Source organism: Heliangelus exortis, chromosome 10 (assembly GCF_036169615.1).
Source record: "Heliangelus exortis chromosome 10, bHelExo1.hap1, whole genome shotgun sequence".
NCBI lineage: Eukaryota > Metazoa > Chordata > Aves > Apodiformes > Trochilidae > Heliangelus > Heliangelus exortis.
This window is the reverse complement of record NC_092431.1, coordinates 4,888,954-4,902,423: the sequence shown is the minus strand read 5'-3', so window position 1 is coordinate 4,902,423 and position 13,470 is coordinate 4,888,954. Positions and strand designations below refer to the sequence as shown.

The window sequence follows — 13,470 nt, the reverse complement described above, 5'->3', positions numbered from 1 at the left end:
AAGCAAGCAGCTGCTGGAGAAGGCAGCCTGTACTTTTTGTGGGAACACCCACACTGCCTGCTATCTCATGTATGCTTTTCCATTAATTCTTACTCATTGTAATGCTGCTGGTTTAAATGCCACAGGCCAGTGTTTGTTCTCCTTTCCAGGGAAGAAGATTCACACAGAGGGATGACAGTGTTGCAAGTGCCACTCTCCAGAAACAAGGCATTGCTATTCTGAAGTTAAATGGTTAATTGTTTCAAATGTATAAAATGTGCCTTGAGAACTATCTGCACAGACTTCTCCCATTTATGCAGTGACTGCCCAGAATGAGGTTTCTTGGATTCAAGAATATACCTAAAACACAATAGTGTTTGAATAGGGATCTGATTTGTTACAGCCAAGTATCTGCAAAGCTCAGCAGAATTACAACTGAAAAAGAATGCTGAGCTATTTCAGTGGCTGTACAGACTCTGAATGCATAAAACCTCAGGGCACCCCATAGCATAGAGAGGAAAAATCTCTAATAAGTAAATCCTAGATAAAGAAGGGGGAAAAAAAAAAAGAAAGAGAAGAAAAAAAAAAAGGGATTTTACAGAGTGGGTATACATGAGATTAACTATGAATCATCCACAAACCACAAGGAAGGCAAATTGGTTCAATTTTTTTTCTAGGATCCAGCTGGCACCTTCTACATGGCCATCACTGTTTGGGCTACACAACCTCAGGATCCTGACCTGGGTAGATCTACATCTACATGAGAAAATTATGGAGGTTTGCACTATCAATATTTTCTAGTTATTTATTCCATCTGTCTGCAGAACACCCATCCTTGATCCCTCAGGTTTACCACAAGCCAGGACTGCAGGCATTTTTGTGGTAGTTCTTGTTAAAATTTGGCAATTCCCCACTTAGCCTACTTCCACTGGCAAAACAGAGAAGTTGCTGTTATTCCAGATATTAACTGATGTTTTCTCCCTCACACAGTGTGGATTTTTTCCTGGAAGGTTGCATTGAGAACTTTTCTATTAAACTGCACCTTTTCTGTTTGAATGATCACTTGTCACTTCACAAGGACCCTCAAACTATGACTGAATGCCTGTAAGGCATTTGGGGTATATAAAATGATACTTTTATTTGCTATCTAGATTAGTGAAAAAGAGCTGGTGCAATTAATGTTGGATCTAAGGATCCATCCCCAAATCTTCCCAATGAACATGTGGTTAATCAATTATCTCCCAGTTACCAGGTGCTGGGCCATCACTACAAATTCCCATCTAACAGTCAGCTGTTATACCATGTGAAAGGATCTCAAAATGCTACCCAAATATTGAGGAAACAAGCTTTTTGTAATGCTGTGAGATGGGAGACTGCTAGCATAGACACAGGTAATTCAAGTAGCCCTGTTCAAGCTTCCCATGGCAGTCTGTTACAGACCTGTGACAGATACAGCTCTGAACATCTACAGTTATATCTATGAGAGAGAGATGATACCCTGAGAAGGGATCATTAGATCACAGCTTCACCCGAAATTATTAGAGTCAGCAGGGGACTGGTTTGATGGATTGCAGTTTGACAGCTAACAAGAGAGGTTAGCACAACATAACAAACATGAGAAAATTCCAACAACATTTATACAGGGTACTATTTACTCATTTCATTGTCTGTGGTTTTAATGTTCATGTTTTAAATAACAGCTTCCTCTCTGCATGTGATCCTACAAGAAAAACCCTTTCTGTATATAGGACAGCAGGGTGTGTTGCCATGGAAATTATTATGATCTACTCAAATTCAACAAATCCAACCTTATGAGGTATATCCCCCTGAGTATTCCACGTTAATTATTAATGTTCTTCCTAAATAGCAGCATTTTTCTGATTTCTGTGAAATCTTTATAAGCACAGTGAAAACAATAACCTGGAAAGTGGAATCCTTTGTTCAGCTACAAAAACGGATGCAACTGAGCCAGGGAAGATGCAAAAAGCCTCCAAGCTGCCCTGCCAATGTGCTTCGACTCAGACCCAGACAGATCATCTGGAATAGAGCAATGTCTCATTTGATGCTTGTCCCCATTACATCTCTGGCCTCTCTGCTATGATTTCCATTTAAAAAAAAACAACAGCTGAGGTAGCTGGGGGTTTTTGCAGAGGCATGTGGTTCAGTGGAATCCAAACACTGACCACCAATTCCTTTGCATATAGCCACCAGGCTTTCACTCCTTCTCCAGCCATGCAAGCCCAGTGAAACCATTCAATCTTTTCCCATGAAATTTATCACTAAACCCAGAGCCATTTAGGGGGAGCCTTAGGGCAGCTTCAGCATCCATTTTTCTCCTTCAAGCGTCACCATGAATTCTGAAAGTAGATTTTAGAAGTCAGGTGGTGGTATTCAGGCTGAGCTAAGGGGATAGTTTCTTGTGGGTCACATAATATGGATGGTTCATAGGTCTAAGTTCAGGATTGCTCAGACACATCCTCTGAAATCCCCATGAAATGCTGTGATGACAGGAGAAGGTCATCTTCCTGGGATTGCTCTGCTCTCAATCTTGACCAAGTGCTTCCCATTTCTCCCTAGAAGGATATTTCTCTTGAAATGCCACCTAAGATTCCTGGTTTCTCTTCTTCATTGGCTCTTCTCAGGGTAACACTCAGGAGAGCTCTTCCACGACAGAATCCACACAAAACATCCCAGAGCATTGCTGAACTTTTGACCACTGAAATTTTAGCTCAAAATTCATAGTTACACTGCTCCTTCAATTCTATTCCAGGGAGTGTATCTACTCATGAGTGTGTCTCAGAGACCATTAAAGCAAAGAGCTGGTAGTTTCAGTGGACAGAAGTTATCACTAAACCTATTTTACAGATACCAAATTAAAAAGAATAAATAATAGAATAAATAACAGAATAAATAATTTGATCTCTTCCTACAGGAAGAGATACCCAAACTCTTGGTATTCCCATGCAAAATCTGCAGCACAAGTATTTCCCTCCTCCCTCATACAAGGCTGGTTATTGGTCATAAGCCTCCCTCCAAAACATGAGACAAGCTTTGGCTTTCTTCTAAAAATACTTATTTAGAGGCTGGAAACAAAAAATAGAATAAATGAGCTCAACTGAGCCGAATGAAAGGAAGCAATGGCATAAACTCAAAAGAATAGAATAGAAGTGCTTCTTGAGCAGGAGCTGCAACTGATTATTGACTCTGATAGCATTTAATTGCTTGGTAGACTCAATGCCAGGCTACACACATTGCCCTGGAATCCCTGGGACCTGTCCAAAAAAGCACAACATTCCAGCCATGAGGAGCATTCTTTTTAGCTACTCACAAACAGGTTCTTCAACGCTGGCTTTGCCAAATTTGCCATTTTGGAAAGCAGGAGATTACTGCTGGCTCCATGAAAGAGGAAAGATGGACTGCAGCTTTATAGACCACTTGACTGATTCTTCCTCTGGTATTGGTTGTTGTTTATTAGCAATTAGTGTGTTAGCAGTAAGGGAAACAGCAAGCAAGCAGGCAGTATTTGGAGAAACAAACCTTTACTAAGCATGACACTGAGCCAATATACCTGGCTGTCCCCTGTTGCTCCCAAGAATCCATCTCCAACATGACACCTAATTCTCTGCCTCCATATAAATGTCTGTCCCTTCTGAAACATGACCCTTACTCTTTGTTTCTACTTACTGTACAACCACTTCTTTCCTCCTTCCGTACCATCCTTGCCCTTCTGACTTTGTGGCAGCTTTTATCACCCTGCAGATTGCTGCTTTACCACACATATCAAATTAAAAACCCCTGTCCTCCCCTCCTAAATCCTGCAAAATGTGCCTACAAGAAAGAAAAAGCAGGGTGCCCTGCCAAGATGTACTTGCTCTGAAGTTTGTATCAAAAGATGCAGTGGTTGTGTGTTTGAGGCCCAGGAAAATAGCACTCATGTTTCTAGTCCTGCCTGCAGAATGAAGAGGTGTGTCCTGTTATCTCTGCCCTTCTCTTTAGAAGCACACAAGCCATGGAAAGATAAAACAGTTTTCATTTTGTCACTTCTACTTCATTCTCATCACTCTGCTCACCATCTGCTTTGCCTGTATTTCATCAGTTTAAAATTAGGAGCTTGCCAGAGAAGGAATCTTCTCTTACTACATGCATGTGAAATGCCAAAACAGAACATGAACACTGCACAAGTAATAGTGTCACAAATAAATTACCAAGGAGCACAGGATCAGTCTCATAAATGATTCACCTAGAAGGCTGAACTACATTTTTTCATATATTATTTTTTTTATTATTACAGTACATAGGAGAACCAACTAGGGACTAAACACCATTGTCCAAGGTGATGTAAAATCAAAAATACTAATTAAGACTTCCTGCCCCAAAGAACTTGCAATTTAAATAGCATACAAGTGATAGCAAAAGTGATACCTTCCTTTGCAACAAGCAGCATGTGATTAAGTTCGAGAACACAGGTGATTTAAATGAGATTTTGCCATCCAACTATTTTGCTTGCAAAGAGCCTGGTTACACAGATGCATCCCTCCACTGATCCATTTCATCCCCCAAGACTTCTCTGACATCTGCTAAGTGACCCTGAGCAAGTCAAGTGTAGAGTCAGACAAAAGGAAACCTAGGCTCAGGCCCTAGCTTCCTAATAAGGACACAAAAGAAATTTTAATATATAAAGGTTCCAAACTGGCCAATACTGCAGCACTTAGATCTTCTATTCCCTTTATGATTAGCCTGAACATTCCCAAGATACCACCTCTGTCTGCAGAAAGATGGAAGCAGAAAGGTAAAGGCACTGCTTAGTACCTGGAAGCAATTGGTCAAGAAGTAGGAGGCATTGTTACATTCCCTCCTTTGTCTTCTCTGTACCAAGAGTTTCTTGAAAAAACATTTCTCTGTGCAACACATGACTTTTAATGGAAGTCTCTCAGAGGTGTCTGCCTCCCTCTACCTGAAAGGAGGTTGGAGCCAGGGGGGGTTGGTCTCTTTTCCCAGGCAACTCTCAGCAAGACAAGAGGGCACAAGAGGTCTCAAGTTGTGCCAGGGGAGGTTTAGGTTGGACATTAGAGAGAATTTCTTTACGGAGAGGGTGATCAGACATTGGAATGGGCTGCCCAGGGAAGGGGTGGATTCTCCATCCCTGGAGATATTTCAAAAGAGCCTGGATGTGGCACTCAGTGCCATGGGCTGGGAACTGCAGCAGGAGTGGATCAAGGGTTGGACTTGATGATCTCTGAGGTCCCTTCCAACCCAGCCAATCCTATGATTCTATGATTCTAGTAACTGCAGTAAAAGCACAGAAGAGTGTTTCTCAACCACTGGACCATCTCACCCTTTGAAAGAAAAACACAGCTCACTTTGTATCCCACTGTATTTGCTTAAAACAGATGATGGGTAAACCACATGAAATCAGTAAAATGTTGAAACATCAGGGTTTTACAAAACAGTAATTCAACAGTTACAATTACAAAACTTGTAACTAAAACTGTATATAGCAATGGTATCACCTGATTAAATCTTAGCAGTAAGTGACAGTTGCCTGTATGAGGGTTTCTTGTTTAGAGATAAAATATTTTCCCAGACTGCCTGATGTTTTGTGGACTGTCAGCCAGCTGTGGACCACAGGTTGAGTAACTTGGCTCTAAATCTCCCTGCTGGGACCAAGTTACCAATTTTAGGTAATGTAGTGCCTTAGTAGACTGAATTAGGCAGTTTGGCTGTTACATTCTGCTGTCTATGACACTGATAATAGCAGTGAGGATCTGAAAGGAAATGGTACATTATTCAGAATATTTAAGTCTTCAGCTGTTTGACTGCTTCAGGTAGAATCTATTTTTAAGTCTGTAGTTTTGCTGTAACCCTCCCACACCCATCACAAATCCATAAAACAAACCACAAACATAATGCCCAGTTCCCATGATTGGATCCCCTTTCATTGATTTATTGATCTGGGAGCCTGGAGGAATGTGCTACCTGTTACCACTGGTTTCCTGTGGGATAGTGGACACATCTCTCTATGCCTCAGTGCTCTTACCAATAAAGTGGTAGTAAAAATTATTCTGGTGACACAATACTGAATTAATGAAGTGCCTTAATACAGTGAAATGGAAAGGGTCCCACAAAGGGTCCCAAAAATTCAGGTTGGACATTAGAAAGAATTTCTTTACCGAGAGGGTGATCAGACATTGGAATGGGCTGCCCAGGGAAGGGGTGGATTCTCCATCCCTGGAGATATTTCAAAAGAGCCTGGATGTGGCACTCAGTGCCATGGGCTGGGAACCACGGGGGGAGTGGATCAAGGGTTGGACTTGATGATCTCTGAGGTCCCTTCCAACCCAGCCAATTCTATGATTGTATGAAAGGCAGCTGCAAAGGCCAAGCCCCTTAGCTAATTCCACAACTTCTAGTCTGGTAAAACATCCTTCCTGACCAAACCAGGCCTGTGATGTGCATGCAAGAAAACCTTCCCCAGTGGGGCTCAGAGCATTTCCAGCACATCTGTGCTTGTGCAGGCAAATCTGGGTCACGGTTGACAAAGCAGCAGGCAGCGTTATCCCCTGCAGTGTGATCGGCACGGTCACATTTCACATGAAGGGCAAAGCAAATGTCGCACCTGCGCGGGCTGCTCCTCTGTCAGTTGCTGTCACCAACAGGTCCTGCCCCCTCGGCAGAGCCCCGAGGGCTGCAGCAGAGATGCAGGGGGTGGGAGCCACAGCGACCACTTGCTCTTCATGGGGGGGAGAGCAGCGGTGCGTGACTGCAGGATCTGTTTCAGAGGGATTACACCACCTCATTGTACAGATTACATTTCTCAGAGAATTCTGCGTGTATGGATGGTGGCTCTGGCCTTCCCACTTCCCAGCTTCGGAAGAGTCATGTGTAAGAGCCCACTGCAAGCTGATCCCAGAGGCTTAGCTCAGAGCTCAAGCCACACTAGGTTCATTCCTTCCTGTATGTTCACATAATTTCACACTGCTCACATTGAGGCCTGTAGAGAGCAATAAATACCAGAATCCTTCACGTCACCTGCCAGCACCAAGCAAAGAACATGGACTGTGCAGAAGGATCTTCACGTATGGGGCACATATCAGCTGAGAGGCTAATGCTGACATCTCAGTAACTGAAAGCACAGGGCTCTGCTATGCCTTGTACTCACTCTCTCACTTAAGCAGATCCTATCTCTGCCACATAAGACTGTGCAACTTACTGGTTTTTAGTTATAATCTCCATTACATGACTTTTTTTTTTCTTTTTATCATTCATAAATCTCTCCAGTCTTCCTACACACATGAAAAACAGGAGGAGGAAGGATCTGCTAAGTTTCTCCAAAATGGAAATTTTCTGCTGAGGTAAGCTGTGTCTTTTGATTAAATCAATGTCAGACCCAGTAGCACTATGGATTTACACCAGCTGAGGATGGGGGTGGCCAGTCTCACATACCCTTGCTAAAATGGCATAACAGAATCATCCAGGTTGGAAAGGACCTCTGAGATCATCAAGTCCAACCCTTAATCCACAACCACTGTGGTTACCAGACCATGGCACTGAGTGCCACATCAGTCTCTTTTTAAAAATGTCCAGGGATGGATGTCCCTATCATCACATGTAAAAAGTCATCACAATACCCAAGAAAGTGAAAGCTGACAAATTGTGAAAGGGAAGGAAATTTCACTTATGAGTTTATAAGATTCTTCAGTTCCTCTTTGGTTTTGTCAGACCTATCTACTTGCAGCAACAGCCAGAAGAAAGGATGCCTCTGATAAATCCCAAAATCCCTGTTACTTCCACACAGGGCCAGAAATTCCCAGCGAACACAGCTGAAGCTGCCACACCACTTCATATCAGACCATAAGAGATCATCCAGGCCATTACCAATTCTTTGATTTGAAAGAAAACAAATACAAGGAAAAAGGATAATTACAGCTGTGTTTTTTCACCATGAAGAACATGTTTAGCCAATTTATTATCATTCACAAGGCACTTCTGAGCTCCTCACAGCAGGAATTCAAATGCCTAAGTCATGCAATGTCATCTCAACTATTGACAAACTGTCTGATCCAGCCTCATTTCTACTGACATCTCCTTCCTCTGTCACATATTCCAGATTGAAAGGCTTTCAACAAGCAATGTGATGTGCCTAACTTCCAGAACTGGAGCCAAAACCTATGCTTCTGTTCTGCATGGCCCCAAGCACAAAAAGCAAGTTCCAGGTTTCTGGAAAAATAAAAGGATTTCCATGTAAATACAAGATGTATATACAGTATACCACTTTTAGCATCAAAATGCTTTTAGACAACAGCCAAAAAGTAAAGCAGACCAGTAACCACCCCGGACTGCCAGTGCTGTGTGCTCTACCTGAACTGGACTGAAATAACACAGATAGATTCCAAGTCCTTCTGCAAGAGTAGCTTCTACCACTTGAGGCAAAAAAAAAAAAAAAGTCTCCTTCAAAAGGAACAGCAATAAACTGTATGTGTTAGGACATGCCACTGATCCCTTCTGGTCTGTCTCAGGGAAGATAAATTTAGCATAGTTCATTACACTTCACAGAGGAAGAAATTGAAATACAGGTGTTCCAGGATGTCCTTTGAGGTGTAAGCAGACATGATGGGGAAAAAAAAAAAAGGGGGTTGCAATTAACCCATGAATAACAACGCTATCCCTTTCCAGTTACTGTGAGGGGAAAAGCAACAAATAACTCCAGAGGCAACAATCACAATTAAAGTGATCACAGAAAACCTTTGGTGGAAAAGTCACACGTAATCTACTACCACAGAAAAAGAACATCCTGACCGTGTTCTCACTGAGGTGAGTGGAAAAACTACCTGGACTGCAGCAGAGTGAGAACTGAGCTCTTAAAGAAAAAGATAGCCAGGGACAGAATTATCTTTTTGTTTCACATTTGTACAGTATTGAGTGCAGGTCCTGATAACAATGAAGCCTTCGTTGTTAACACACAGCTTTGGCAGTGTAAGATGCTGCTCTGAAGTTTCTGTCATTTCTCTTCTGGAAGCTACCAGCTCAGAACAGAAGAAGAGAGCTCTCCAGACCAGTGTCAACCAAGTCCAAACACTGAAGGTGAAATGATGCAGGAGATGGTTTGCTGTGAGCTGCCTGACTTCACAATGGAGAGGGAGAGAAGTGCTCACACTCTTTTTCAGTAGCATTTTTTAAATAGAAATTGCCAAGACAGAGAGGGTGACAACCAAATTGAGGATAATACAAGCAACAAAGCACCCAAGAGCCAAAGCAAAGGTTTGGCTTTTGTTTTAAAGCCCTTTCTGTTAGCTGAGTCATATCAGACATAACCCCCACAGAGAGCAGCAGAAGTCTGGAGATCACAAAGCCATATTCACAGCATGACCAAACTACACCACTTTCCTCATAATCCTTCTCAGCTAATAAGATCTGAGGGGGAAAAAAAATAATAAAAAAAATAAGCACATGCAGGGAAAAAAAAAAAAAAAAAAAAAAAAGCCCAGCCAGGTGGCTATTCTACTCAGAGCTCTTTGTACTGATCAATCAACCAGTGATTCATTCTGAGATGGGAAAACCAATTAGATACATTAAAATCTTTGTCTTGATCCTAAGATGAAGACCACTGTACACCTTAGAGCTAATCTGAATGGGTGCAGACCAGTGCTGTGCTTCACATACACCTTGGCCTTCTGTCCCACACTGTGCTGCTGTGCATACCCCTGGGATGCAGGACCAACCCATAAGGTTAATTGTAACATAGGAACCTGTAGGAAGCTCACAATGGTCACCAGCAATTAAATCACCTGCATGTGGCTTAATTCTGTGTTCACCTTGTTTGTCTTCACCTAAAAGTGTTGGAAAAATTGTTTTCATTTGCTTGTAGAAATAACTGCTTTTTTCCCTTAATTCTATACCAGTCTCAAAAGACCAAAATGTAAGGCAATCTTTCCACAGACAGATCTATACAGCATGCTGGATCCACACTGGAGAGCTGTTCCATGTTGGGCAGCTCAAGGTTCCCAGCTTCTGAAGAGAGCTAAAATTATCTATACTCTCCTCTTTTTCTTCATAATGTTAGCTCTAATAAATGGCATTTTAAGAAATACTGTGCAGAGTCCAAATTTCTTATGGGGACTATAACAAACCAGAATCTCCTCATGCAAAATATGCTCAAAAGGTGGATATACACCGAGTATCATTGCAAAAAGTGGTGATCAAGCTTGGCTTGCTCTAAGTTTCCTTGTAAAAAAATTTTTTATTGCTACAATTAAAAAAATTATTTATATTTACACTGCAGATTAGATTTTCTATTGAAATTCTAACTTAACACATAATTGGTACCACCCTCTACACAGCTGGTTTCTTACTGTGACAAGAGATTCAGAGAGAGCTGAAGAGAATGGGAAGGTTTTTATGTTCAGCTAATTACCTGACTGAAGATGTCAACTGCTGTGTCCTGCCCCAATCAGGTTTTTACTCAGTCCATGTATCTTAGATGAATCACCTGTGTTTATGTGCCTGAGCTGAAGCAAGTGAGTTAACCATCACATTCTTTGTTCTTGAGGATTAGCTTGGTTACATGATGGCAGGGTTTTTTCAACATGAACATTAGTCTAGTAGAGAGGAAAGAATAAGAGCTTTGGACAATACAAGCTACATTTCAGACATTGCTTTCAGAGGTAGCTGCAGTTCTACTATAAAAATGCAATAATTTAATCATTTAACAGGCTTTCCCAGAATGAAGTGCAAAGCCAGTAACAGCCAGCAACAGCTACAGCTGAATCCAGATCATATACCTACAGGGGTTAAATTAAACTCTGAAATCCCCCAAAATCTTCATATCTGACAAACATCCAATGTCCTAGTGATCCAGAGCTATAGCTAAAATCAAAGTGAGTTTTTCTTTTGATGTTTTATCTCGTATGACAAAAGAGGAGACCTTGAAAATGTCTTTCTGGAACTATGATGATGGTGCAACATCATGGCACGTTTCTTTCAGACAAAGAAAGTGACAAACCCTCTACTATAACTTAAGAGCACAACAGATGTCCTCCTGAGTCTGCAGTTATATGTACTGGACAGAGGAAAGTGGCAAATTAATCATCTGTTCCAGAGCACTAACCTCGACCACCCTCATTTCCAGAGGGAAGGCAGATCAGCCATCCATCTGCCCCACCTTAAGCATAAACTACCCCTTCCTGAATAGGAGCATTAAAAAATGCCCTTTTCTCACTGAATTTTTTCTCAGGTGGGGCAGATGAACACACACCTCGAGCTTGATCGATTTTCCCCAGTCGTCTGGGGAGCACTTCCAGGGAATTCCTACATGTATCCCCACCTATAGAGCTTCCAGCTACAGAAAAGCTGTAGGACAAGTGCAAAGAGCCACACGCTTCTCCTCCCAAGCTGACAGGTTACAGGGAAATCGAGAACGTCTTTTGAGAGGGTGGGCAGCAAGTTGCATAGAAGAAAGAATTTCTTGGTATTTCTTTTACAAAGAAGGGGTAAGCTATAGGGAGAGCCGTAGCGAGACCCCTCGGCCGCCTCCCCCAGCGCCCCGGAGAGGCCCTGCCCGCCGCGCCGAGCCCCTCTAACAAAGCCCAAATCAATCCACGTCCATTTTCCCACCCGCTGATGCTCGATTCCCCCTCCTGACCCTCAGCGCTCTCATCGCGGGGCGATGCCAATCGCCCTCCTCCCCTGTCACCTTGCGCTGTGCAGCACAGCGGCATTCTGCCTCCCAACCTCCTGGTAATTTTCCCACGCTGGAAAATACCGTTTAACCCGCCTATTTTCTCCTTCACCCACCGAACAGCACCATCCCTAACAACAACCTGCTAAATTTAGCCGTATCGCCGCCACCGCGTTATTCACAGCGGGGACGAGCGGTACGAGGCAGCAGGCGCGGACACCGCAGACAGACAGACAGACAGACGCACGGACATGCGGGCACACGCGTCCAGGTGCCAGGCGGCAGCTACTCACACGACTAGCCTGGAGATGATCCATGAGACCATGGCGGTGGCTCTCCCGGCAGGGAGGGCTGGTCCCGACTCCTCGCCCGCCGCCGGCCGCCGCCCGAGTGATCGGGGCGGGCGGCTCGGCCATCCGGCCCCGCAGCCTCAGCGCAGCCTCACTGGCGGCACCGCCCGCAGCCAACGCGCAGCCGGGCCCGGCCGCCCCCCGCCCTGCTCGGAGCTGCCGGAGGGGAGGGAGGGAGGGAGAGAGAGAGGAGGAGGAATAGACCCCTCCGGCCTCCCCAGCGGGAGGCACCCCCCACACACACATGGGGGGGAAAGGGGAGTTTTCGGGGGCGGTGGAGGCAGCGCCAGGCGGGCGGGGGTCTTTGCGCTTGTGGAGCAGGGCACGGAGCAAACCCCACCGACTGCTCCTGCCAATGTCAGGGCAAAGCCAAGGCAGGGTGTTCATGGAATTCTTGGATATATAGGAAGGGAGGGATCCCCTTCATGCCCCAAAGTTTGCAGCACAACCGACAAGGGTCCTGGCTGCACGACCCAGGTGAATCCCCACCACTGTCAGAGATGCCAGCAGCAGTCTCTCCTCCATGTCAGTTTTCATCAGGGGGTCTCATGGCTATCAAGTCCAATTTGCCCACATACACAACAGACACTGGTTTTACCAGCAGGTTGTTTTTCCCTGCACTTCCTTTGGGTTCTGATTTTCCTTCACTATGTTGGCACATGCCAAATGTGATTAGATTAACAGAAATCATCTTCCACTGCTTTGGTATTTTTCCTCTATCAGAAGCACACATGCCCCTGGGAATTCATGATGTGTTTCAGTCTCATGGCAACCATTAGATCATTCTCAAGCTTGCCACCATGAGACCAGCCCCAGTCTTCACCTGGAGGCTGCTCCATGGAGCAGTTGCCCTGGTGTCAGGCTCTAGGGCCAGGGCTACAAACACCTTGACTGCACTGCACTCTGTTTCCATGCCCAACACATTGTTCTTTTCTAGGACTGTGCATCTGCAGCAGATTTTCCCCATCATTCTGAGACAGCATTGCTGAAAGAGGCTGAAATTCCTTCAAGTATCACAAGTAAGCTGGGAGGAACTCTTCTAGGGAGAGACTGGACATTTCAACCCAGAGACAGCAGAATCTAGGATCTGACCACAGACCTCTCCAGTCTCGAGTGGCCACAGACATCCTCAAACTCCTTTTTTGTCCACTTCCACAGGGTGCTCATCATCACCCAGTATCCAGTCCTTACCTAACACCTTTCTTCTACTTAGCTCAACATCTTCTATAACAGGACCATATTTTATTCTGTAGGCTCTCTGTACCAGTCCCCAGAAAGCTGACAGCACCCGTAGCCTTCAGCCAATGTTGAAGGTATAGACATACATGTAATTAAAGGTCAGCACGCCTAAGAATCATTTTGAGAGTATCCACACCACCACATTGCTCTTCTGTCTGTAGTAAGTCTGTTCCTCCACCAGAGGGAACTTCCACCTCACGCTGTGACCTGTCAGAAGCTGTTGTCTCC

The 13,470-nt window shown here is 44.1% G+C and overlaps 1 protein-coding gene across 6 annotated transcripts in view; it reads right to left on the bottom strand.

The window, feature by feature from the left end:
• REEP1 (receptor accessory protein 1) overlaps positions 1–13,470 on the bottom strand; it is a 77,986-nt gene that overhangs the window by 51,212 nt on the left and 13,304 nt on the right. For 3 of the 6 annotated variants that reach the window (XM_071753223.1, XM_071753227.1, XM_071753228.1), the window contains exon 1: positions 11,947–12,105. The exons of 2 other annotated variants lie outside the window; for them this stretch is intronic. In XM_071753223.1, coding sequence (XP_071609324.1) covers positions 11,947–11,978 — 32 coding nt within the window. In that variant the 5' untranslated portion in view covers positions 11,979–12,105. Of the gene's footprint in view, positions 1–4,788; positions 4,907–11,946; positions 12,106–13,470 lie in introns of those variants that run through there. One more of the 6 variants, XM_071753229.1, reaches the window with a different exon arrangement.